The sequence below is a fragment of the Aulonocara stuartgranti genome (assembly GCF_965226115.1).
Source record: "Aulonocara stuartgranti genome assembly, chromosome: 3".
Taxonomy (NCBI): domain Eukaryota; kingdom Metazoa; phylum Chordata; class Actinopteri; order Cichliformes; family Cichlidae; genus Aulonocara; species Aulonocara stuartgranti.
This window is the reverse complement of record NC_138941.1, coordinates 7,932,621-7,958,946: the sequence shown is the minus strand read 5'-3', so window position 1 is coordinate 7,958,946 and position 26,326 is coordinate 7,932,621. Positions and strand designations below refer to the sequence as shown.

The window sequence follows — 26,326 nt, the reverse complement described above, 5'->3', positions numbered from 1 at the left end:
TCTTTTGGAAACTAAAGAAGTTGAAAAAATCCCAATAAAGATAAATATAGACAAAGGTTTAGATATTTACTCATATCGAAGCAGGAACAGAGTGGTCCCTGAATATTTTGTTTATGTTTGTTTTTATTTTAAACGTATTTAAATATATATTTAAATGGCAAATTAATATCTATATCACAGAACCATATATTTTAATTTGATTTACGTTAGGTTATTTTAAATCTTCTATTTTGAGAAATGGATAGTCTAACCATGTAGTTTGTTGAACAATAACTGGCGAAAACCAGGGGTTTTAGAAAGATTAAACCTCCTTAAACAAGGATTAAAAAGAAATCCCATGTTAGTTGAGTTTTTTGTGCACAGGTCAGTGTGGATGTGGTTTTTAGATCAAAACTTGTTGAGTTTAAATGTTTAAAGGTTGTGTCAAAAATTAGTCCAAGTTCAAATTTCAAACGCCAAAACCTTTATTTTCTCTTTTGTTTTAATTTTTTCCTATAGATCTGCATTGATGTATATATCTCCAAATGTTGACTATGTTCATCTGGACGTAGCATTTTGTGGGAGAAACATTTTGTCACTCATCCAAGTGACTTCTTCAGTCTCAGCTGACTGCAGGTTTCCCCAATCTCATAAACAGTACATTTGCATAATGACTGAAACCAGCCCACTGGAGGAACAATGGGCTGGGAGGTCACCTTCATCATAAATATGCAAATTCTCATGACCATTGATCAACCACCACCACTGATCAAAGACCACTGATCAATGGCCACAAGTACCATTCACAGAGACCTCCCAGCCCAATGTTCTTTTAGTGGGCTGGTTTCAGTCATTACGTACTGTTTATAAGATTGATGATGAAATGTTTCTCCCACTGAAAACACTACGTCCAGATGAACAGAATCAACTTTTGGAGATTTACTTAACACGATTCTGATTCTGATGATTGAGCATGCATCAAGACATTGATGTCTACAATTTTAAACAATTTAGTTCACTATAAAAAAAATCAGTTACAGCTTTGTTATATTTAATACTTGTGACTGAGTAAAGCGCTATACAAATGCAGGCCATTTGTTATATTTAATACTTAGTCCCTAAGGACCCCAAAGCTCTTTAGACTACATTCAGTCACCCACCCATACACACACATTTACACACTGGTGATGGCAAGCTACATTGTAGCCACAGCTGCACTTGGGTGCACTGACAGAGGCGAGGCTGCCGGACACTGGTGCCACCGGGCCCTCCAACCACCACCAGTAGGCAACAGGTCAAGAGTCTTGCCCAAGGGCACAACGACCGAGACTGTCGGAGCCAGGGCCACGATCGCCCCCATTAAATTAAATGACCTTGGGATATGTTGGGATACAGATGTGTGATAGCATAGGGTGGTTAGGGTGACTGTCTATTACAAACGTTTTAAAGCGAAGGTTTGATTACATATTGACTTACAGTGCTTTTTTGGAGGCTTTGACCACTGGCAGCAGCCTCAGAAGAGCCTCCTCTGAAGCAGAGTATTTCTTCAGGTCAAACACATCCAGATCTTTTTTTGATGACAGTAAGACGAAGACCAGAGCTGACCACTGAGCAGGAGACAGTTTATCTGTGGAGAGACTTCCTGATTTCAGGGACTGTTGGATCTCCTCCACTAGAGAATGATCATTCAGTTCATTCAGACAGTGGAACAGATTGATGCTTTTCTCTGCAGACATTTTCTCACTGAGCTTCTTCTTGATGTACTGAACTATTTCCTTATTGATCTGTGAGCTACTATCTGTCTGTCTCAGGCTACCCCGTAGGAGAGTCTGATTGGTCTGCAGTGAAAGACCCAAGAGGAAGCGGAGGAACAAGTCCAGATGTCCATTTGGACTCTCTAAGGCCTTGTTCACAGCACTCTGGTAGAAGTGTTTCTCTGCAGATTCTCTTGTTTCAGACTTATTGGAGGTTGTTTGTTGTTCTTCCAGCAGATTGATTCCAAACTTGATGAAGATCATGTGGACATGAAGAGCAGCCAGAAACTCCTGAACACTCAGATGGATGAAGCAGAACACCTTGTCCTGGTACAGTCCTCTCTCCTCTTTAAAGATCTGTGTGAACACTCCTGAGTACACTGAGGCTGCTCTGATATCGATGCCACACTCTGTCAGGTCTGATTCATAGAAGATCAGGTTTCCTTTCTGCAGCTGATCAAAAGCCAGTTTTCCCAGTGACTTAATCATCTTCCTGCTCTCTGGACTCCAGTGTGGCTCTGTCTCAGCTCCTCCATCATACTTGACCTTCTTCACTTTGGCCTGAACCACCAGGAAGTGGATGTACATCTCAGTCAGGGTCTTGGGCAGCTGTCCTCTCTTTCTGGTTTTCAGCACATCCTCCAGAACAGTAGCAGTGATCCAGCAGAAGACTGGGATGTGGCACATTATGTAGAGGCTTCGTGATGTCTTGATGTGGGAGATGATCTTGCTGGCTTGCTTCTTATCTCTGAATCTCTTCCTGAAGTACTTCTTTTTCTGTAGATCAGTGAACCCTCTGACCTCTGTCACCATGCCAACACAGTCAGGAGGGATCTGACTGGCTGCTCCAGGTCGTGTGGTTATCCAGAGGCGAGCAGAGGGAAGCAGTTTCCCCCTGATGAGGTTTATCAGCAGCACATCCAATGAGGTGGACTTTCTAGGGTGAGTTAGGATTGTAGTTTTGTGGAAGTCCAGAGGAAGTCGACACTCATCCAGACCATCAAAGATGAACACAACCTGGAAGTCTTCAAAGCTGCAGATTCCTGCTTCTTTGGTTTCAGCAAAGAAGTGATGAACAAGTCCCACCAAGCTGAACTTTTCCTCTTTCAGCACATTCAGCTCTCTGAAAGTGAATGGAAATATGAACTGGATGTCCTGGTTGGCTTTGTCTTCAGCCCAGTCCAGGGTGTATTTCTGTGTTAAGACTGTTTTCCCAATGCCAGCCACTCCCTTTGTCAGCACAGTTCTGATTGGTTCATCTCTTCCAGGTGAGGCTTTAAAGATGTCTTCTTGTCTGATTGTTGTTTCTGGTCTGTCTGGTTTCCTGGATGCTGTTTCAATCTGTCTGACCTCATGTTCATCATTGACCTCTGCAGTCCCTCCCTCTGTGATGTAGAGCTCTGTGTAGATCTGATTCAGGAGGGTTGGGTTTCCAGCTTTCGCAATCCCCTCAAACACACACTGGAACTTCTTTTGCAGTGTCAATTTTACCTTACGTTGGCATACTGTAGGAAAATTCTCTGTAAACAAATACAGAATATTATGCCTCATCTTTTTAAAGTGCTGATATTTGGTTACACTTTGGTCCATCTCTTAAAACAATAGTTTATTTATTAAATAGCTAGAAACTTTATAGAAATCTTCTTACTTCTCTGCAGATGGTCAGCCAGCCCCTCCTGCTTCATTCTCCTCAGGAAATCCACTGTGATCTTCATAAATGCCTCTCTGCTGCTCCTCCTCTGCTCATTATCCTCCCTCTGAGTCTCTAAGCATTCTGGGTAATCTGAACTCAGAACCTTTTGCATCTTCTTCAGCTCGTTCTTCACAAAAGTGATGATGTTGTCCTCCAGCAGCTGGAATAGAATATTTATGAATGAGCCAATCAGACTGAAATCATGGAGCCAAACATCAGATCCATGTTGGACACACTGACGATCCACTGGTCTACAAAGAGCAGCATGGAGATGACTGTGAACAGAATAGATGGAAAAGTAGTTGTTGTACATGTACAGACCATAAATATGGAGTCCAGCTGTGTTTGATGCTGCTGGGCAGACTGACCACTGGGAACCTCTGAGCTCTCCTGGTCCACTCTGTGGAGGAATCATCAAGAATTAGTTAAAGCACAGGATAAAGATCCAGTAGTTTTCCGCTAAAATAACTTAATCTGAATCAACTTTGTCAAGTTTTAAGGTCTCAGATTAAGAGAATATTAGTAATCTTTAGTCAGTTTTTCATGGACTCTCTTTCAGCTTTGATGCAAGGGATGATGTTGCAAAGCTTAGAAGAAACTTTGAAACTTCATTAAATTGAAAAAAAAATCAAGTTTATGAATAATTCTCCTGAGTGTGTGCATTAGTATTGAACTTTGAGCTGTGTGTTGTTGCTGCTCTTCACTTTTTTTTAACAGCTTTTGTCCTGTAAAAGTTTGTTAGCTGCAGTGAACCTACAACAACAGCAGGAGATGATTCTGGAGTTTAAACAGTCACAGATTGACTTTGGGACTGACCTCAAACAACATGTTGTCATGCTGATAGTCTACACATCCATTGGCTCACAGTTGTCGTTATGTGTGCAGAGTAAGACGATGCTTCAGACTTATGTTCCCACACACACAGCAGTAAAACATCAGCCTGTGTGGACAGATGGATGTTTGAAGCCTCCAAGCATTTACATGGAAAAGCTTCAAATGTCTGTTTGTGTCAACAGTTCAGTGAGCAGAAGATGAACTGATCTCCAGAAGGCACAAAGTGTTCTCCATCTATAAGATACAAATGTGAAACTTTTCCTATGGAATCTGCAGCAACTATGAACATTTTTGTAGCTGCTGATCAATCTTACATCACGGACGGAATTTGAGTCCTTTACACAGAACAGCTTCAGCTCTGGGTGATGGTGGATTTTCACTTCAGGCACATCTACCATGTTTCTGCTGGATTAGGATCCAGAGTTTGAGTTTGTTTGGTGCTTCTAAAACATATTATATTATTATTCAACCGTCCTTTGGAAGAACGGCTTATTTTCTTTGTGTCACAGTCTGTCTTTCTCCTGAGACTCAATGATGCTACAAGAGGAGCAGCAGTAGGAGGATTTAGAGCTGAGTTAATAACACTAAATGAAATATGAGGTCCTTGACAGATGTTAGACATGATCTTGGAGCAATACTTTGTTTCTGCTGCTCTTACAGCCTTCTGATTATTTAGCAATGATCTGGTAACATTATTCAACCAAGGCTGGGTTTTAGGTTTTACACTACTGATTGTGAGAGGACCAATGGGATCAAGAATTTCCAAGCAGGTTGAATTTAACGGGAAATAAGTTGTTGTTTGTCTGAATGGATGAATCTATCTAAACATAAGGAATGATTTAATTTTTTATAAGAACAAAGAAAATGGTCAGCTGTATCTGAGGCGGAGGAACACTGGTACGATCTCTAGCACAGTTGGGATATTTGATCATTCCTGACATCCTGGGGCCAGTCAGGACTGCTCCTCAACAGTAGCTCAGATATTTAGGAGTGATTGGAAGTCATAAACCAGAAGCGTAGAAGAAACAAAGCGACCATGAACAGAACAGCTAACAGCTACACACACAGGTGCCATGTTGACACAACCCTATGACAGTCAGCCCGGAGCTGAGCCAGCATGAACACCACTGTGGTTCAGTGTTGTCCTGATGGAGTCTCATTAACAGCAGCAAGTATGATTCAGGCTTTAGCTGCTGGGTGTCTTTGTGACCTCTCAGACTGTTTGCATGTTCACAGCTGAAATAAAGCTGCCTCTGTGGCTTCATCCTGTTGTGTTTGGGTCCAATCCTGCCTGCCACACAGCGCTAAAGGACAAAGTCTAATATTTGTATCTTTTTAATGAATCTTTGGTCATATTTATCCAGGAAAATACAAACATCTCATCATCACAGGTCTCTGACCTCATTGGTCCAGCTTCATTACTGAAGTCTGGAGGTTGAGGTTCGTAACAGGCACTCTTCACAGACGGACAGCTGGACTCTGCAGACTGTGACCTCTGACCTCTGCAGACACAAACATGATTGAAGCAGCTGTGATGACACAGACTGCAGATAATGCAGCTGTTTCCTGTCAGTAACATCCTCTTAGAGTACAAATTTCTGTCAACAGTTCTGTGAGCAGAAGATGAACTGGTCTTACTTCATTCTATTCTACTTTAAAAGTAGAATGGGAGGCAGAGCCTTCAGTTTTCAGACCCCTCTTCTGTGGAACCAGCTTCCAGTTTGGATTCAAGAGACAGACACTATCTCTACTTTTAAGATTAGGCTTCAAACTTTCCTTTTTGCTAAAGCATATAGTTAGGGCTGGACCAGGTGACCCTGAATCCTCCCTTAGCTATGCTGCAATAGACGTAGGCTGCCGGGGGATTCCCATGATGCACTGGGTGTTTCTTCTTCACTCACTATGTGTTAATAGACCTCTCTGTATTGAATGTATCGTACTTGCCCATATGGAAAATCTTATAAAGTTTGTGTGTGAAACTTGTATGAAAAGCATACAAGAGTGAAAACATATATAAGATCCATTGAAAAATTATATAATGAAACTTGTATGTTTTGGATACTTACTAAAACAATATATGAAAGTAATGAGAAAGTGGCCACTTTCATGAGTAAATCATATAAGTTTTTACTATTTCTTTTCCATATGGGTGTTATTAATCTCTGTCTCTCTTCCACAGCATGTCTTTATCCTGTCTTCCTTCTCTCACCCCAACCGGTCGCAGCAGATGGCCCCGCCCCTCCCTGAGCCTGGTTCAGCCGGAGGTTACTTCCTGTTAAAAGGGAGTTTTTCCTTCCCACTGTTGCCAAAGTGCTTCCTCATATGGGTTACAGTGGGGCAAAAAAGTATTTAGTCAGCCACCGATTGTGCAAGTTCCCCCACCTAAAATGATGACAGAGGTCAGTAATTTGCACCAGAGGTACACTTCAACTGTGAGAGACAGAATGTGAAAAAAAATCCATGAATTCACATGGTAGGATTTGTAAAGAATTTATTCGTAAATCAGGGTGGAAAATAAGTATTTGGTCAATAACAAAAATACAACTCAATACTTTGTAACATAACCTTTGTTGGCAATAACAGAGGTCAAACGTTTACTATAGGTCTTTACCAGGTTTGCACACACAGTAGCTGGTATTTTGGCCCATTCCTCCATGCAGATCTTCTCGAGAGCAGTGATGTTTTGGGGCTGTCGCCGAGCAACACGAACTTTCAACTCCCGCCACAGATTTTCTATGGGGTTGAGGTCTGGAGACTGGCTAGGCCACTCCAGGACTTTCAAATGCTTCTTACGGAGCCACTCCTTTGTTGCCCGGGCGGGGTGTTTTGGATCATTGTCATGTTGGAAGACCCAGCCTCGTTTCATCTTCAAAGTTCTCACTGATGGAAGGAGGTTTTGGCTCAAAATCTCACGATACATGGCCCCATTCATTCTGTCCTTAACACGGATCAGTCGTCCTGTCCCCTTGGCAGAAAAACAGCCCCATAGCATGATGTTTCCACCCCCATGCTTCACAGTAGGTATGGTGTTCTTGGGATGCAACTCAGTATTCTTCTTCCTCCAAACACGACGAGTTGAGTTTATACCAAAAAGTTCTACTTTGGTTTCATCTGACCACATGACATTCTCCCAATCCTCTGCTGTATCATCCATGTGCTCTCTGGCAAACTTCAGACGGGCCTGGACATGCACTGGCTTCAGCAGCGGAACATGTCTGGCACTGCGGGATTTGATTCCCTGCCGTTGTATCTCTATATCTCCTACCCCTTGGGTCTATTTTCAGGAAACATGGGATTTCTTTCCACTGCTACGCCGATGACTCCCAGATTTATTTCCCACTTAAAAAGATAAATGGCTTCTCAGTAGACCCGCTGCTCAGATGCCTTGATGAAATAAGGACTTGGATGGCTTTGAACTTTTTACATTTTAATGAACAGAAAACAGAAGTGATGGTTTTTGGTGGCGCTTCTGAGGCCACTATTATAGACCTTTGTTCACTGGCACAGTATGTTAAACCAGTCATCACTAATCTGGGAGTTAAAATAGAGGCAAATCTTAAACTTGAAAGCCAGGTCAGAGCTGTTGTAAGATCTAGCTTTTTTCATTTGAGGGAATTAGCCAAAATAAAGCCTATCTTATCGAAACAGCATTTTCAGACAGTAATCCATGCCTTTGTTACTTCTAGGCTGGATTATTGTAACGCACTTTATTTTGGGGTTAGTGATGCGTCCATTAGGCGCCTGCAGGTTGTGCAAAATGCTGCAGCACGTCTTTTAACTGGAACAAAAAAGTTTGAGCACATTACCCCTATTTTAATTTCACTCCACTGGCTACCTGTACATTTTAGGATTGTTTTTAAAATTCTCTTATTTGCTTTTAAATCTCTTAATGGCCTGGCCCCCCCCCCAACCTCTCGGAGCTACTACAACCATATACACCTGCCCGTTCCCTTAGGTCCGCCAATCAGCAACTCCTTAAGGTACCGAAAACTAAGTATAAATCTAAAGGTGATCGTGCTTTTGCTGTAGCTGCTCCAAAGTTGTGGAATGATCTGCCCTTGCATGTTAGGCAGGCCTCTTCTCTCTCTGAATTTAAAAGTCTTCTTAAAACATATTTATTCGCTGAAGCCTTTGGCATTGATTAGAGGGGTTGACTCAATTTGTTTTAACATGTTTCAATTTATTGTATCTATTTATTTTATCGTATCTCATTTTAATTTTCTTTACGTATGCTATTAACATGTACAGCACTTTGTGAAACTCTGGTTTTATGTTAAAGTGCTTTAGAAATAAAGTTGGTATGGTATGGTATGGTACTGATGGTGACCTTTGTTACTTTGGTCCCAGCTCTCTGCAGGTCATTCACCAGGTCCCCCCGTGTGGTTCTGGGATCTTTGCTCACCGTTCTCATGATCATTTTGACCCCACGGGATGAGATCTTGCGTGGAGCCCCAGATCGTGGGAGATTATCAGTGGTCTTGTATGTCTTCCATTTTCTGATGATTGCTCCCACAGTTGATTTCTTCACACCAAGCTGCTTGCCTATTGTAGATTCACTCTTCCCAGTCTGGTGCAGGTCTACAATACTTTTCCTGGTGTCCTTCGAGAGCTCTTTGGTCTTGGCCATGGCGGAGTTTGGAGTCTGACTGTTTGAGGCTGTGGACAGGTGTCTTTTATACAGATGATGAGTTCAAACAGGTGCCATTCATACAGGTAACGAGTGGGGGACAGAAAAGCGTCTTACAGAAGACGTTACAGGTCTGTGAGAGCCAGAGATTTTCCATGTTTGAGGTGACCAAATACTTATTTTCCACCCTGATTTACGAATAAATTCTTTACAAATCCTACCATGTGAATTCATGGATTTTTTTTTTCACATTCTGTCTCTCACAGTTGAAGTGTACCTCTGGTGCAAATTACTGACCTCTGTCATCATTTTAAGTGGGGGAACTTGCACAATCGGTGGCTGACTAAATACTTTTTTGCCCCACTGTATATGACTGTTGGGTTTTTCCTCTGTATGTATTATTGTAGGGTATAATAATATTTATATATTTATAATATACTGTAAAATACTCTAAGGCAGCCATTATTGTGATTTGAGCTGTATAAATAAAATTTAATTGAACTGAATACTGACTTACATTTATTCATGGAGATTCACTCTAAGCTTAGCCAATATTGTTTTCTTTTTAATGAATCTTTGTAAAAATCTGAGGGTGTTTCAGGTCATATTTATCCAGGAAACACAAACATGTAAAGGAGTCATCACAGCTCTCTGACCTCGTTGCTCCAGGTTCACCACTGAAGTATGGGGGTGGAGTTTTGGACCGGACACTCCTCACAGACGGACAGCTGGACCCTGCAGACTGTGACCTCTGACCTCTGCAGACACAAACATGATTGAAGCAGCTGTGATCACACAGACTGCAGATAATGCAGCTGTTTCCTGTCAGTAACATCCTCTTAGATTAGAGTTCAGCTTTTTACAGGAAAACTGGACAAAACTGATTTTTGTTACAAACTCATTTTCATTTCCTCTCAGCTCACAAACACAGTCAGACAATCAACCAGAGTCAACACTGATTATAATGTCAGTGCAGAATTATTTCTGTTACTCAGTGAGTTCAGCTCTCTGACCTCGTTGCTCCAGGTTCACCACTGAACTCTGGATTTAGACCTTTGGACCGGTCACTCCTCACAGACGGACAGCTGGACCCTGCAGACTCTGCTTTGTCCTCCTCTTCCTCCATCATCGTCTTCAGTCAGTCTGAGAGGTAAACCACAAACACTCAGTGAGTTCACATTAACAGGAGTCACTGAGTTACAGTCGCCGACCTCTGACCTGTCATGTGACCATGAAACCAGGTCACATGATTCACATCAGCTCACACACACTTTCTACCTGCAGAGGAAACACAAATCATTCATGTGCATCAACTGAAATCCTCCTTTCCATCATGTGTGCTGTCCAAATATATTTTTAGGGTGGCTGTAGCTCAGGTGGCAGAGCAGGTCAGCCACTAATCAGAAGGTCGGTGGTTCGATCCCAGGCTGCATTCTGGCTGCGTGCCAAATATCCTTGGGCAAGATACTAACCCCGTGTTTGCCTACTGGAGGTGGTCAGAGGGCCCGGTGGCGCCTGTGTCCGGCAGCCTCGCCTCTGTCAGTGCGCCCCAGGGTGGCTGTGGCTACAATCTAGCTGCCATCACCAGTGTGTGAATGTGTGTGTGGATGGGTGAATGACTGAATGTAGTGTAAAGCGCTTTGGGGTCCTATGGAGTAGAAAAGCGCTACAAATGCAGGCCATTTACCATCAGCTGCTTCTTTCCTGCTTCATCTCAGTGTCAGCTGGATGCAGTCAGACAGCAGTGTGAGGCAGAGGAAGCTGCCATCAGCTGCTCTGCTATCAATCCACTAGATGGAGCCTGAAGCACACACGATGCATTCACTGACACACACTGATTCACTATTAATAAGAAAAATTAGAAGTGACAGTTTGTTTCTGTACTTGTGTTGATGTTGTGTTGACGTTGTGGAATGTTTCCTCTGTCAGTGCGCCCCAGGGTGGCTGTGGCTACAATGTAGCTGCCATCACCAGTGTGTGAATGTGTGTGTGAATGTGTGGATGACTGGATGTGTAAAGTGCTTTGGGGTCCTTTGGGACTAGTAAAGCGCTATATAAATACAGGCCATTTACCATTATCTAATTAAGTCAGTCTAAATATCAAACCCAACAACCTTTGTATTGTTGTCATAATTACTTCCTGTTGAAGCAGATCCAATATTTGTAATGAAGGATTTTTAAACAGATAACGTCAGCATGTTTAATTCAGTTCTACACTACATTCAATTCAATTCAATTTTATTTATATAGCGCCAAATCACAACAAAAGTCGCCTCAAGGCGCTTCATAGATATGCATGCATATGGTGCATCCATGATATGCATCCACCTGCACTGTAATTATAAACACCCCTGACCTCCAACAGCTGTTGACACAGTAACTGGTTATGGTCAAACAGATGTGTCCACCTCGCAGCAGTTACTGTGGAACAGCAGCTGAGCTCATTCTGCAGTCAGTGTGTCAGTGAGAGCAGCAGCTCCACCTCCTCCACAGACTGATGGAGGCAGGAAAATCAGTGTACTCAGTTCTGTGAAATACTGTAAATGCAGTTTCTTTTACTGTTTATGTACAAACTGAACTTTGAGTCTCACTTCAGATTGGATTTAAGTGTGTGTGTCACACCTTTATGTGTTACTCCAAAAAAAAAAAAAAAAAAGCCGTCAGACTGAGTTGGGGTAAAGTTCACATGCTGATTTGCTCTGTTCGGGTTCTTCTTGCTTTTCTTAAAAGTAATGCAGTACATTACTTAGTTACTCACTAGATTAAGTAGTGTGTTGTTATATTCTGTTCCTCAGACCAAGAGTCTATGAACCAACTGTTCTTAGACATTTTTAGATCTGGGCTCTAAAAATCTGCTTATTGGCTCTCAGCTATAGTTAAGCAAGATGTCTTTGGTGAATTGAGGCTGTTTTATACAAGCTAATGACACTGACTTATTCTTCACTCAGATATGCTGTGACATTCAAATGTTACAATGTTTTTATTCTGGGACTACAGGAATGATTTTATAGGATTCAAAGTTCAAAACAATCCTTTCTATCCTCTCTGTCACTTAGCCCAGTTCATCCTGTCTGGAAGCCTTTTGAAGCCTCCTTTAAGTCCGGCCTTTCCACTGAATCTGCTGATGGAGACACCATCTCCTCCACCTGCAGCTGTGGAGGTTCAGAGAAATAAATCTAACCTAGAGGTATATCTCTATATCTACAAAAGAAAGAAAGAAAAATGAATCAAACAGATTTTCTCTTTTGTTATTGGAAACATTGGAAACAATATCAGAGTCTACAAGAGAACAAAGATCCCCGCAGGATGTCTCTGTTTGGGAAATACTCCAGTCATCCCCCTGAACCTGGTTAGTGACCTGAATCAGTGCTTTTTCCATGAATCCTACCGATGCTACCATGAAAACATGTTCAGCTTGTGTTTGAAGATGACTCACATGCTGACATTAGATACAGAAGAACATAAAGGGAGCAGCTTATTGAGGGAAACCCAAAAAAGCAGAACACAAGCAGCTCTGTCCTCTGTCTCACATCATGTTCATGAGGAGAAAAAAAGCCCCTAAAGTTCCTAAAGACAAACTGTTATAGGAGGAAACAAAGCAAACTTACAGCCGTCCTGGAAGGAGGCAGGACTCCACCTGAAGCTCAGCACAGGGGGGGAGGAGGCAGATTTTCAGAAGAGTTTCTGACAGTTTAACTTCGTGATGTCAGATTTAATCTCGTCTCATTTGTTACGTTCCCCTGAGGGGTCTAGGCGGTGAGGGGGGAGTAACAAAAAGTGTCCGGGTCAGAAAAAGGAGACAAGAAGGCAAAGGGGTTAAATTAAAGAGTTTTATTAAAGTAGCTCAACTAAAAGAGACGGACAAGCCGCTATCACCATTTAAGAAAACAAACAAAACTCAGGCGTTGGTCAATAAAGTAAAACGTAAGCCAAAAAGAAAGAGAGCAGCTCACTAGCTGCAACCACTCACATGGCACTCTGACCCAGAGCTCACCTTTCCCTGGGATTAAATACTTTTGATTACTGACGAGAGTCAGCTGTGTAAAAGGGAAAGCTGGCACCTCAGGCAGAAGCCATTGAAGGACACTCCCACACAGGTACCTTCAGGAGGAGGCCCTGCTAGGGCCGTAACACATTTCTGTTTTTCCACTGAGCAGGTTCAGCTTTTATTAAAATAAATATGTCTTTCTCTAAATTCTTAATTATCAGTAATGTTCCCTGAGAAATCAACATTTCTTGGTTCTGATACAAGAATGTCGTTTTCATGGCCGCCATTCACGTGACCCAAAGCGTTTCTAATCTCTGGAGAACCGAGGTTTTACTGGTGCTCCTGAATGCAGCATAAGAAGGAATTTTCCACTAAGTTTCATGTGACATGAACACAGACGGATGACGTGTCTGTGTCAGTCTTTTTCTTTTGAAACAAACTTTATTGAGACCTATGAACAGTCCAACACCTATGAATGAAATTTAGAGGATTCAAAGAAATATTGATAAAAGTTCTCGGAGCTGCTGTGCAAATATTTTTAACTCACTATGGAAACTCCTGGTTTCAAACTTTAAGCTTTTTTGCTCAAGCAGTTGAACAGAAATAATATTAAACTATAACAGTACTGATATACAGTGATCCCCTCAAAAATAAACACAGAGATATGAAACTTCTGTCCATTCTGCCATTAAAACGGTAAAATAGATCCACTGATCTGATTTTGTTTTTACTGTTTATGAAGAATAAGCAAATATATTATAAGATGATGAGGTGAGAAAAAAATGCTCAGAATCACTCGTTTGTATTCAAATGTCAAAGTTCGTGTTCATCTGTTCCTCTCCTACACGTCACTATAAAGTTTAATCTTGTAAAAGTCAAAGTTTGAGTTCATATTCACTGCAGTTTAGTACAATATCTACATGTTAATGTTTGTTTGTGCTAAACTGTTCATTTGTTCTGTTTCATAATAAAATATAGATATAAACATCTGTAACATCCGCACTTTAATATCTGGTATTTTGTACAGACAGAAGACAAAAGGTTTACTTTAGTATTAAAATATGAGTCCCGTACAAATCAAATATGTATATATAAAACTTAAAACTGATTTTTTTCAAACTTTTTTCCTCACCAGGAAAAAAGAAAAACTTTTTTCACGCCAAAGCTCAACATCTGACTTACTATTAATATAAAAACCGTGACTGAAGCATCTTTAAATGTTCCGATTTATTAACAGTGTTTTAAACTTAATACGTTTGTTCAGTCTGAGAAATGTAAAACATGTTTTATCCTCCATCTTTGTTTCAGTGTGAACAGTCTGAGCGGACAGTTCGTGATATTTTTAACAGAGGCCGACCTGCTGAATCAAATTTGTTTTAAAAAACAAAGTCCTCTGCTGTCCCTCCACCTGCTGCCTCTGAACACAAAGGGTGAGAACTTTAAATTAACACTGTGGCAGATATGTAACCATCTTTAAATGATCTCACTGACTTACAGACAAATGAAGGAAGACGTCTGTGGTGGCTGAAACCTCCACCCAAAACATATCCACAGACAGCAAGGTTGTTGTAGTTTTGTAATTTTTAATTAGTTTTTATTTCCATTTCTTTTACACTTTGTGTTTTTAATTCTGTTTAGTTTCAGTTAGTTTCCACGGTGAGTTTGCTTGTTTCAGTTTATATTTGATTTTTTATTTATTATATATTTACGGGGTCAGAGGCTGGACTGACGTAGATTAATGTAGATTTTATGATAAAAACGGAACTTTTTGAAAGCAGTGACTCAGTCTTTTTTTTTAGCCAAACTAACAACACTAACAGGCCATTTCCTGTAAAATGTTAATCAGTTTTCCAAAATCATTTCATTGATCATTCTCAATAATTTAGTTAATTTAGTTCAGTTTCGTGTGTTTTGTAACACTTCTTCCTGTTGGAGAGGAGCCAACAGTTTGTGACGCAGTATTTTTAAGACCGACATGTTGAACCTGTATCTAACACACATCTATACGAAGTATTCATTTACAAAGTGCGCTCTCTGTCTCCTGCTGTGCGTGTAAATAAAAACATCCGGAGCTCAGCGGCTCTCCGGTTGAGCTCTGGGGCCCGTTCTTCGTACGTCGCTCACTACATCCAAGATCAACTGACACATCCAAGACCAAATCATCGCGCTAACCGTGAGCTCGCTAATCCGGTTCCCCCGAACACACCTGCCGTTGACGATTAGTACAGCTGGACGCAGTAATGTGACATCACTGGGTGTCGTAAAAGGGGCTACGCATCGATAGTAGAAACATTGATCGGCAACCCGCTGATTGGTCGGCGAAAATGTCGAAGGGGCGCGGTCGGTATTTTCCGGCAGCAGAGCAAGAACTCATGAGTGAGGGATTTCAGGAGTTTCAGAGTTTAATTAAAACGCAAGGGAACACTGCAAAGGCTGCAAAAGCAAGGAGAGAGGGCTGGCAGAAAGTTGCTGACTAATCAAACTCGTAAGTAATTTAATAATAATAATAATAATGGAGTGGATTTATATAGCGCTTTCCAAGGCACCCAAAGCGCTTTACGATACCACTATTCATTCACTCCCACATTCACACACTGGTGGAGGCAGCTACGGTTGTAGCCAGGCTGCCATATCGCGCCATCGGCCCCTCTGGCCAACACCAGTAGGCGGTAGATCTATCATATGACACTATATTGTCCAATATCATATGGCATTATATTATATTATAATATGTTATATTATATCCCCTTTCACATTAGAGCCACAACAGGACCCACTAGAACATGGGAACAAGTAAAAGTGAAATATAAGAATATTCTACAGAATGGTAATATTTATCACTTATATTGCTTGTCGTCTCTTGGAAAGAGACCCTGAAATACTCTGTTAGTTTGTTCATAACAGCAACCAAGAAAAGGGCAGAGCAAAAAAAGACAGGTGGTGGTCCTGCACCCCCTCGTCAACAAGTTGGTTAAGTAAATAATACCCTCACGGGAATATCGATATCTCTCAATGAGCACACTGTCGCGCTGAGCTAAAGGATCCTGTCTATCCCGCAATATACGCTGGATTCTGAGGACTCTCCTTATCAATCTTGCACCTTCCGCAATGGGTGGCTCGCGTATACGGACAGGACATGGCTGCGACAGACTTCCCAAATCCACCCTCGCTTTTATAGCCGTGGTCTCTCATCTTGATTACACGAAGTAATTTACAATTACTACTCTGAAATATGAATTACATCTGTAATAATCACATACATGTAATAGAATGTTAATAGTACATTTCCCTTTTTTAGGAAATGACCTGTATGTATCTGTGTGACATCAATAAAAGGATCAAGTGCTGCATTATCTTTAGTTACATTGATGTTATTTATTTATGGTGAACCAGTGGTGGAATATCGCTGTGGCTTTCGTATAAATGAAGCGGACATACCTGAGTGGCCGCGATCTAATCCTGTTTACATAAAGTAAACCTGCTCCCGAGCAGGTTTAGGCTTACGGCTCTGTTGCTATGGCAGCAAGTCCCGGATGAGCTTCGGGGAACCGAACGATCCAAGATCACACGAAATCGTCAACAATCTAATCCAGCTAACTTACTTAGCGAGGTACGAAGAACGGGCCGCAGGCCACATTCAGTGTGTTTAGTCTGATTCCCGGACTCTGATCACACAAGGCCAGAAAATGGCGGAGACACTCGGCCTTGTTGGAAAACATTACACACTGACTTTAATGGAGAGACTGGAAATACAAACACACACAGTTTGTTGTGTGAAGAAATCAAACATGAGCTGAACAAACAGTAAAGTTCCTAAAGACAAACTGTTAAAGGAGGAAACAAAGCAAACTTACAGTTTCTTCACACACCAACAACAAGCTCCACTCCACACCTGGACACTAAACACAGACACACAGGTGAGCTGCTTCCTGGAAGGAGGCGGGACTCCACCTGAAACTCAGCACAGGTGGGAGGGGCTCAGCTCTGTGTGTGCTGATGTGTTAACTTTAAAAATATGCCGTCTGACTGCTCAGACTGAGTCAGAGTAAAGTTCACATGCTGACGTGTGGAGACATGAAACCTTGTTGTAGCTGCAGGTGTGAACACACTGATCCCAGATCAGCTCTGCTGTATTTGTAACATGAACATTTCTGCTGCAAAGCTTCAAATGTTCAGCATGTTTCTCTGTTTCCAGTCTATAGATCCAGTCACACTTTCTACCTTCACCTGTGCAGTAAAGACTGAGAGCAGAGCTGAAACCAAGCGTCCAATCAGTGAGCAGCATCAACACCTGAGCTTCATTCAGACTCTGTTATTGAAGATGTTGTTGGTACAAAGTTCATCTGCTGCTCACATGAATCCATGAAAGATTTATTTCACTGAATGTTTCTTCAAAGCTCATTTCAACCTGTTGAAGTCATGAATGAAAGTGCAGACTGAGAGTGGATCACATGATGTTTGAGGTGTGTCATGTGACATGTTCAGTATTGTCACACATGTCTAGATTGTCCCTGATATCATAACTGCTCAAACACTGATGATTATATTTGAAGAATTATTCCTGATGGCAGCAAAGTTTGAATGGAGCTCTCTGTCTGTGCTGATTTGTCGCCCTCTGGAGGTCAAAGCACAAACTGCATGATGTCACTGTAACCACCACAGTGACAGGAAGTGTTTTTATGACTGAAACACTGAAATGATGCTAACGGCTGTCGTTAGGCTCACTGACAGCAGTGCTGATGTGTTCATGTCAAACACTGGCTCAGGTCAGACTCCTTCATCCTTCTCCAGCGTGAGGCCGCCCTCAGACCCACAGGAGCTCTGACCTTTGACCTCCTGACCCTAACCATTTTAGTCTTGTTGCATCTTTAAATGCAAATCCATCCAAACTGTAGCCGAGCAAAAGAAGCTGGAAGCTGTTCTATGAATGATGTTGTTGAAGGAGCTTGGAAAGAAAAGCAAACAAGTACAAATAAGTAACTGAAGACACGTGTGGTCTGCAGATGTCGATGTACATGGATGTACATGGAGTTTAATGTGCAAAATGAACTTAGTGTGCAAAGTGACCTGATGTGCAAACTGCAGTTTGAGGTCGGTCAGCTGTTCAGGAGTCTGATAGCAGTGGGGAAGATGGAGTTGTTGAGTCTGGATGTTCTACATTTCACACTTCTGAACCTTCGTCTCGAGGGCAGAGGTGTGTCTCTCCTCTGGACTCTGTGATGGTAGCTGCTCTGCAGAGAGGGCAGCGGGGTCCTGATGATCTTCTCCACAGTTGTTATCACTCTCTGCAGGCGTTTGCGGTTTGCAGTAGTGCTGCCGTACCATGCAGTGATGCAGCTGTCAGGCTGCTCTCCACAGTGCAGCTGTAGAACCTGCTGAGGATCTTGGCCAACATACCAAATTTCCTCAGCCTCCTCAGGAAATACAGCAGCTGCTGAGCCTTCTTGACCAGCTGTGTGAGTTTGAGTCCCTCACTGACTCAAACTCCTTCAGTGACACTTGCAGCCTTGCAGATTAGTTTGCTGATCCTGATGCATCTCTGGAGCTGATGCTGTCCCCCAGCAGACAACAACAACATAGATGCTCTCACTAGTCCACTTTACCCTCTAATCACATCTCTGACATCTGCAGGTTGCTCCATAGAGACTCTTGTGCAATGCCAGGTGTTTGTGTTTGTCTGTAGGTACACATTAGATATGACCATAGACGCACACACACAAGTGAACACAGCAGCACAGATGGTTTCCACCTGCTTCCCTCTTTCTTCACACAACTGTGAGGATGATGAAGAGGTTTCAGGACGAGGTGGTCAGCAAGCACAGGATAAAGCAGGGCCATGAAACTCTCTGGTGCAGCAGATGTTTAATCAGACTCAGCTTTAGGCTTCTTTTCCCACCTGGCAGCAAAGTAACAGCTTCACTAATGTGAACAGTCACAATGTTAAACGTTTCTATATCTTCATATATTTTTATCTGTTGATGCTGCAGAATAAAGTCTGTTAACAGAGTGCAGGATGTGTAGAGCAGGTCCAGCTCTCCCTTTACTGTGTCCACTTTCATCAGCCCCTGTGAAGTGACACAGAGTGCATGTGTGTCTGTCAGCTGTTGTTTGTTGTGAAGGATGGAACAAATGAACACACACTTTTAGAGAAATCTGAAAAAGCAACACGTGCTTGGGCTCCTTCTGTGCTCGTCTTCATTAATGCTGATCTTTCTTTCCTGTTTGTTCTTTGGCACAAGCTTCAGTCTTTTCTCCCAGGGCTCCTTCACACTTAGAAACACACCTACATTCATTTATACACAAACATCATGAAACAAAGGCTTTGTAAAAGAGGACATGAGATCCTCTCTGAACAGCACATTCATATCAAACACAGGACTGAACAGGATATACTGAGTCTGTGCTGTTTTCATTGTTACTTGCTGAGTATTTTTCCAGTGTTTGAAATGTGACTCAAGTCTGATTCTTCTACTGTGTGTGAACTCTAAGCAGCTGCATTAAACAGCTGCTTTTCAAACCAGGCTCAATCCTATGACTCTGTGAATGTAAACTTTTGTCACCTGCATGAATAACAATCCTTGATCTAGTCAGGACTGCAGTGCTCCTGTGATCCCAGCTTATAGATGGAGGCTAGCATGAGAGGCTCAGCAGCTAAAGCAGCACACCTGGGTCTCCCAGCCTATTAAAAGCAGCCCTTTGCTTCACCTGCTTCACTAAACATTATTATTATTATTTAAGCAGAGTGGTGTGATTCATGTAGGCATTGCTGTGTGACAGGAGGACTTTTCTTGAAACAGCTCGTGTGACGTGAGCTGACGTAAAAACAGTGATGTTAGCTTGATTCTCTTGGCTAAAACTATTTTAAAAAGAGGGTCAATCATGCAAATCTGCCAATAGAAGCCAAAGTTACAGCCCCTCAGAGTTTAAAGAGAAAAGGCCCGTTTCCAACACTCGGTTGTGCAAAGGGAAACAGACCCACAGTGCCTGAGTGTGTGGGTAATTCTTCAAATAATATTCAAAAGCAAACATTTTTAAGCATGTAAATAAAATTCAATCATTTCTGCTCTTCAATACCTAAGAAATGAAAACTGGCAGATGGTCCCAAAATGTGAAACGCCTGGCTATCTGTGCATTTAGTGCTGCAAGTTTTCACTGTTTACCTTCAGAAGCATAAATCTCTGCACAGATAATGTTCATATGTGGATTCCTGGTTTTCTGCAGTTAATTGTGACCCAAAGCGTATTTTTAAAGTGGTTCCAGGCAATAAAGCCTAAAAATAAATACATCTACTTCCTTTTTCTGTGTTCCAGCCTCAGTGACTCTGACACAGTGCTGTAATATTTACACCTCTGATGAAAGCAGAGTTTGTAGTTGCAGAAATACTCGACTCATTTTGGGCATTTACGAGCAGGAACCTCAGAAAGCCCCTCGCTGCTTCACTGGTTAAGAAGCAAAGCAAACATTAGTTCACAGTGATGTTAATTAAGGCCCAAAGTTTAGGAACGAACGTCAGCACTTCACTAATGAATGTAATGCTGATTCATGTGCTTGTTTTGTAATGTGCATGTTGTGCGTTGCTATTTCCCATATTCTTTGGCACTGATAGATGAAGAGTCTCAGGCAGGACCGAGGCTGCCAGCTGCTGACAGTGAGCAGGGAGAGAGCAGCAGAAGCTGGGCAAGAGCAGGGCACCTTCAGCCCCCTTCATCAGTCAGAAATCATTTGGGTGTCTGTGTGAAATGTCTTATTTTTAAAATCTTTTTGTAGACATATTTATTAAATGTTTAACAATTATATAGAAGAAAGACAATGTAAAGAACAAAACATGACAAAACAAAAATGAGTTGAAGTTATGAACTGTTTCTGAGAGACAAATAACACCAGGATCCTTTTTGTGTAGCTGACAGCTGGTAACTGTGCAGGGGCGGGTCTAGCAAAGTGTTGCCAGGGGGGCAGGTAGGGCATTAACAGGGAGAGGGGGGCACAAAGAAATACTTTTCTTTCTTGTTCTCATTTAAAATGTCTCACTTTTAATAAATAATTATCTGAATCTTACAACAAACGTTTTCATCTGATGTAAAATGTATAGAAATCCATTATTGTACATAGTCATTTTTTAGGGTCCCATCATAATTTCTTCAGAAGTAAGTACTGCATATGATGCCAGTGTTTCCCACATTTTCTAGATTCTGCACCAGTACTGTGTGTAAAATGCATCAAAAAGTCCGTTTGATTCTTTCTCAGCTGTCTTTCTGTCTCCTTTCACTTTTTAAAGGTTGCCATGTTAGAAAACATATTTTGCCCTGCCGTGCTGTTTATTGATGTGGCAAATGAAAGGTTTATGAAAATATATCTAAATCTGTCATCAGTAATCAGTAATGATCATGTCTCACCTCTAGTCTCTGTCTTAATTTCAGGTTTTCACCGTGTGTTGTAGATGTTCAGGAGGTTAACTCGACCAACAGTCTACTTCCTGTTTAGAATACCAGGACAGGGAGGATGGTGCAGGTTTAAGTTTATTAGACTGATGCATGTATACCAACAAGACAGCGTCCATCACTGTGACAACAGCGTTTGTTTTCATTCAAAGGCTTCATGGTTTTTCCTTTAATACCTGGGGGGCCGATCTCCAGTCAAAATGCCCGGGACCATTTTTTGTCCCAGTCCAGCCCTGGTGTCAGATCTGCATGCAGTGTCAATGAGACGATCAACAACAGATCAGACAAAACACTCAGGCGGACACTCCTCTGTAGAAGGAAACATGGAAAGTGTGAGGTAATCAGTGCACAACATCACTTTGTATTTCAGGCTGTTTTTATATAGAACTTCAGCACCAATGTAAAAGTTCTGGTTTGAGGAAGATGAAGAACATTTTCAGGAAGGATGCCGTCTGCAAGCAGAGCTGCTTGAACCTCAGCGCTGAGGTCCAGACTACTTCCTGTGAAGCCACGTGATGTAAATCTGCTGCTGTAACTTCACAGTTTACTGAAGCTAAATGCAACGTTACCATATAATCTGTTTTCAACAAAGGTTTCACTCCGTCCGGTGTTGATGGAATGATTCAGGCCGTACTCGTCAGGCTTCCCGTCGACCACACGCATTTCAGTCACAAACCCCGTGACTGACAACAAGGGAAACAGCAGAAGAAAAGATGTGAAAAATACTGGATGATGATGATGGAGGATTAACCGCGGTGGCTAAACTGTTTCCTGTCTTTGTGGGCGTACTCACAGGGAAGTTTCCAGGCACGTCAGTCTTGGTGGCTAAAGTCTCCATTTTCCAACATGTATCGCTACAGGTGCAAAGACACAACATTAATCATCAGTGTAAATATTTTAATGCTGTCCAAACGGTGTTTGCTTTGTCTGTCCTCTCGCACTCACAGAGGAAACGAGGACGCCACCTTCAACCCATCTTCAGTTGGCTCAACCATGGCCGGACTTCCTGTTGGCTTTGTGACAGCAAACCACTTGAAATTAGAGCAAACTGCAGTCAAGCACCACTTACAGCAACCTGTGGACACGCAAATGGAAAGCACTGAGAATCATACAGAAGCATAAGAGCTGTTTATTGTAACACGTGTGTGTGTGTGTGTGTGTGTGTGTGTGTGTGTGTGTGTGCACATTAATAACACACTGATGTATGTTAGTTTGATTTATGCTATATCTGAGAAAACAACTGCAGAATTTTACATCAAAGTTTCCAAAGCTGATGTTTTGTTGTTCACTCTGTTTTATATTCATATAGTTTGTTGTTTTTAAATCAGTGGACAAAATAAATATTATCACACAAAATCCAGGGTGAAACATAACCAAATAACCTAAATGGTGAAGTCATTATAGAAGTACATGTTGCAAAGGTCAGCCTCCTGTATAGACTGCTAAACTGTCTGGGGGGGCCCTGCCTGTCCTCGTTGGATAAGCTCCACCCCTTTTCCATAAGACGGAGACATTTGTATGAAAATAGATGGGCAGTAAAATACTAAAAGTAAAAGACTCACAGAACTCATTTTGTCTCATTGTGTCTTAGTTTGAGACATAAGTGCATGATCATAATACTGTGTAGTTAGATGAGACAGAGCTGATGCTTGCTCTTAATTATCCTCTTCATGTTTCCCGAGCCTCAGCAGTGGAAGCTACCATGGATAGAAAGACTATGACTCATCTTAAATCTCAAATCTTTGTCTCCAAAGAGCTGCTGATGTGTCCGATATGATCCACAAGCTTAAACTAGGATTATAAGTGTGTGCAGTGATGTGTGTGAAACCTCTGAGGACTCACACGTGTGTGCTTCAGCCCACACACACATATGAAGCACTGCGACCTCACACAGAAGTGTTTTACACATCCAGCCTGAATCCTGATCATTTCTACAGTTTATTAAGTTCAGCTTCACCTGAACATCAGTGATGAAGCTGCTCTGACTCCATCACAGCTCACAGCTGTTGGAATGAGTCAAACAATGAAGAAGGTTCAGAAACAGCTGATGATTTTACAGAAACATGATGCAAACATGAAAATGGACACATGATTTTTTATTAACAGACACCGTTTATGTTTCACTGTGCATGACGTCATCAACACTGACACCAGGGGGCGCTCATCACCAGCCTGAGGAAGTGTGATAATGGGGGGAGACGCAGTGTTGTGTGTACTGCAGTCGGACAGAAGGAAAAACTTCCTCCTGAAAACATTTTCATCCTTCCCAAAAGTGTTTGAGTCAAATGTTACAAATATATAAATACAATAAAACACAGGGTCTTACATAAAATTAGTGATGCAGTTGTGCACTGAGCACCTTTCCAATGTTCCTTCCTCAGATGAGTCCAGCTGCTGAACACATTAACATCTGTATGTAAATGTAGCCGAGAACCAACCTGAGCACTGCTGGGAAAATACAAAGGCAACCATCAAAGTGCTGTATTATCTTATTTATTCTGAATGTTGACTTAGATCCACACCACGATTTATGAAACTATAGAACTAAAATAACAACAATCGTCTGCTTCTTTAAAATTTCTTTCATTACATCAAACCAGTGAAAACTGAAAAAAACAAAGAGCTGTTAGCATGTTTAGACCAACTTTGAGACAGAGACTGTAAAGTTCTGCACTTTAAATCCTGCCTGTGTTCCTGCAAATGATTCACACTGAAAGTATCTTAGTTTAGTATTGAGTGAGCCACAAAGCAGCCTGATAGCTTTAAAACAGTAAAAGTAAATGAAATTGACAGTTTCAGTGTAGCTGGATCTATTATTGGGGGGTCATGGCCCCCGTAACCCCGCCTGGTCCTGAGGTCAAATCCACCATCTTTGTTTCAGAGCTTCATGTTCTCCCGTGTTTGTGTGCGTCCTCTCCGGTACTCCGGCTTCCTCCCACAGTCCAAACACATGCAGTTAGTGGGGTCAGGTTAGCTGTGAGTGGTTGTGTCTCTGTGTTATTCCACCTTAATCAATGACTTCCTGTTAGCATGAAGTGCTTCTGTAGGACTGATGTCATTTTCATGGTTGGATCATTTAAATGAAGCTGGACTCAGATGCAGTAAATAAGCTGATTGATCATTAATGAATAAAGCTGGTCAAACACATCACGTGGACACATGTGATTGTGTGTTGTAGTATTGATCCCAATGCTGGTATCAGTCCTGGATCAATAACACTGGATGGATGCGTTCAGCATGGAGCCCTGAGCTGTGTTACAGACAAACATGGAAACTGACAGGTCTGTGTCATTCACAGTCTGTAACACTTCTAAACAACAGAGGCTGACCCAAGTGCCTCAGAGCCAGGCACGCTCACATCACAGCTCTCTAAATAAGCCACTTTCAAAATAAGAGCTGAAAGCTGTGTTTGCTTGTGTTAGCTTATTATTGTGGAGACTAACATTCAGTGATCATGTGTTCAGACTCATAATGATTACTCTCAGAAATCCTGATCTTTGTATTTACTGTGTGTTGGATCAATAACTGAGATTCATGGTATCACACAGCTGTGCTGCTGCTGATGTCAGCACATCTGGAACAATACGAGGTATCTGCTACCAGACTGAGCAGGACGTGAGACCTGTGGACTGTTTAAAGCTGTCCCTCCACAGCTCACTCAGACCTGATCCACACCTCAGTGATATTCTCTGACTTCCTCAGTAGAGACAGAAACCATTCAGATCTGGGACCATCAGCTGACTGATGATGTCACACAGACTGTGTTTTTCAGGAACAGTGATTCTGATGTGAGCCTGCTAGCTGACAGCAGACCTGATGAAAGCACATGTTCACATCTGTGAGGACAGACTGGACTCTTTGACTGCACCTTGGTTCTCCTCAGAGGTCTGTACAGGAGCATGTCCACCCCCACTGAAGATCTCAGTCACTGTGAAACATAGAAAGCTGCTTGTGTGGCCTCTGCCTCACATGTAGATACAGCTACAGGTTTCTCTGTCAGTCAGACTGAAACAGTGTCCTGATGCTGCATCATTCAGCTCTGTGCCCCAGTCAGCATCACTGGGAGCTACCAGTGTTTCTGCCCTTTTCCTGTAACACTACACTCAGCACAGGCTCAGCTGGTATCCAGTGTTGGACTTTGGCTTCAGCTGCTGTGATAGATCCTCTAACATAGATCAGCTCTGCTACATGTTGTTAGATAAGTGCAGCTGCTGTCATGTCCTGATGTTTCTCTGGCTCAGCAGCTTCTCCATCAGAGGTTCACATGGAGCTGATCCAGTATCTCCAGTAACTGTGTTCTGTGCCTCACTGGTTCATCCTTCTGTCTGTGTGACGTCAGTCAGATGTTGAAGTTAAACTCTGTAATCTTCACTGTGTCACAGAGTTCAGTGAGTCCCGTTATTCACAGTATCAATCAGATCATCAGAGAACAGCTGATCAGCAATCAGTGGTGCCAACAGCGCCTCCTGTGGTGAGAGGATGCAATAATGCAATGTAGCATTTTTCCACTCAACACTTGCAGTCATGGAAACTGTCTGTTGGATCTGTGTGACGTTGCTTTCTTGGTTAGAGTTCCTCACAAATGTCCAGATGATTCTTCTAATGAGGCGTCGACCATGTTTGCAGCTCTTTGGAAGAAAACGTCGCCCTTTGCCATCCTTACTTTTCTTTGACTTCTTCAAATGCAGCTGAACTCCAGCTGGTATTTTCTTGGACTTTGCAGCTGTTTCTGGTCATCAGTTCATTCCTGCAAACCTCTGAAGCTGAACAACAATGATGCTGCATTGCTGGCTGATCCCAAAAGGTTGATTCTGTTCATCTGGACGTTTTCAGAAACGTTTGCTCACTGATCAGGTGACTTCTTCAGTCTCAGCTGACTGCAGCTTTACAAGCTTACAAACAGCACATTTGCACAATGACTGAAAGCAGCAGCACCTGATATATATGATACTAATATAATACATATACATATATAATCCATACTAATGATGAAGGAACTGAGCTCACAGTCCA

At 42.1% G+C, this 26,326-nt stretch overlaps 2 protein-coding genes and 1 long non-coding RNA gene across 3 annotated transcripts in view; all 3 read right to left on the bottom strand.

Moving 5' to 3' along the window:
• LOC309702393 (NACHT, LRR and PYD domains-containing protein 3-like) overlaps positions 1–16,796 on the bottom strand; it is a 200,764-nt gene extending 183,968 nt beyond the window's left edge. The window contains exons 1-2 of the mRNA XM_082527110.1: positions 16,730–16,796; positions 12,496–12,636 (exon numbers count right to left, since the gene is read on the bottom strand). The gene's annotated coding sequence lies outside the window, so the exon portion shown is untranslated. The remainder of the gene's footprint in view (positions 1–12,495; positions 12,637–16,729) is intronic.
• The window catches only part of LOC309702193 (protein NLRC3-like), a 70,362-nt gene that overhangs the window by 3,744 nt on the left and 40,292 nt on the right, over positions 1–26,326 (bottom strand). The window contains exons 3-7 of the mRNA XM_082526699.1: positions 9,544–9,645; positions 5,661–5,762; positions 3,748–3,826; positions 3,382–3,586; positions 1,456–3,253 (exon numbers count right to left, since the gene is read on the bottom strand). Coding sequence (XP_082382825.1) covers positions 1,456–3,253; positions 3,382–3,586; positions 3,748–3,826; positions 5,661–5,762; positions 9,544–9,645 — 2,286 coding nt within the window. The remainder of the gene's footprint in view (positions 1–1,455; positions 3,254–3,381; positions 3,587–3,747; positions 3,827–5,660; positions 5,763–9,543; positions 9,646–26,326) is intronic.
• Positions 21,686–22,365, bottom strand: LOC309702564. Its single transcript, XR_014275629.1, has 3 exons — positions 22,259–22,365; positions 22,107–22,167; positions 21,686–21,996 (listed from the first exon to the last, which is right to left on the bottom strand). It is a non-coding gene; the product is annotated as an uncharacterized lncRNA (long non-coding RNA).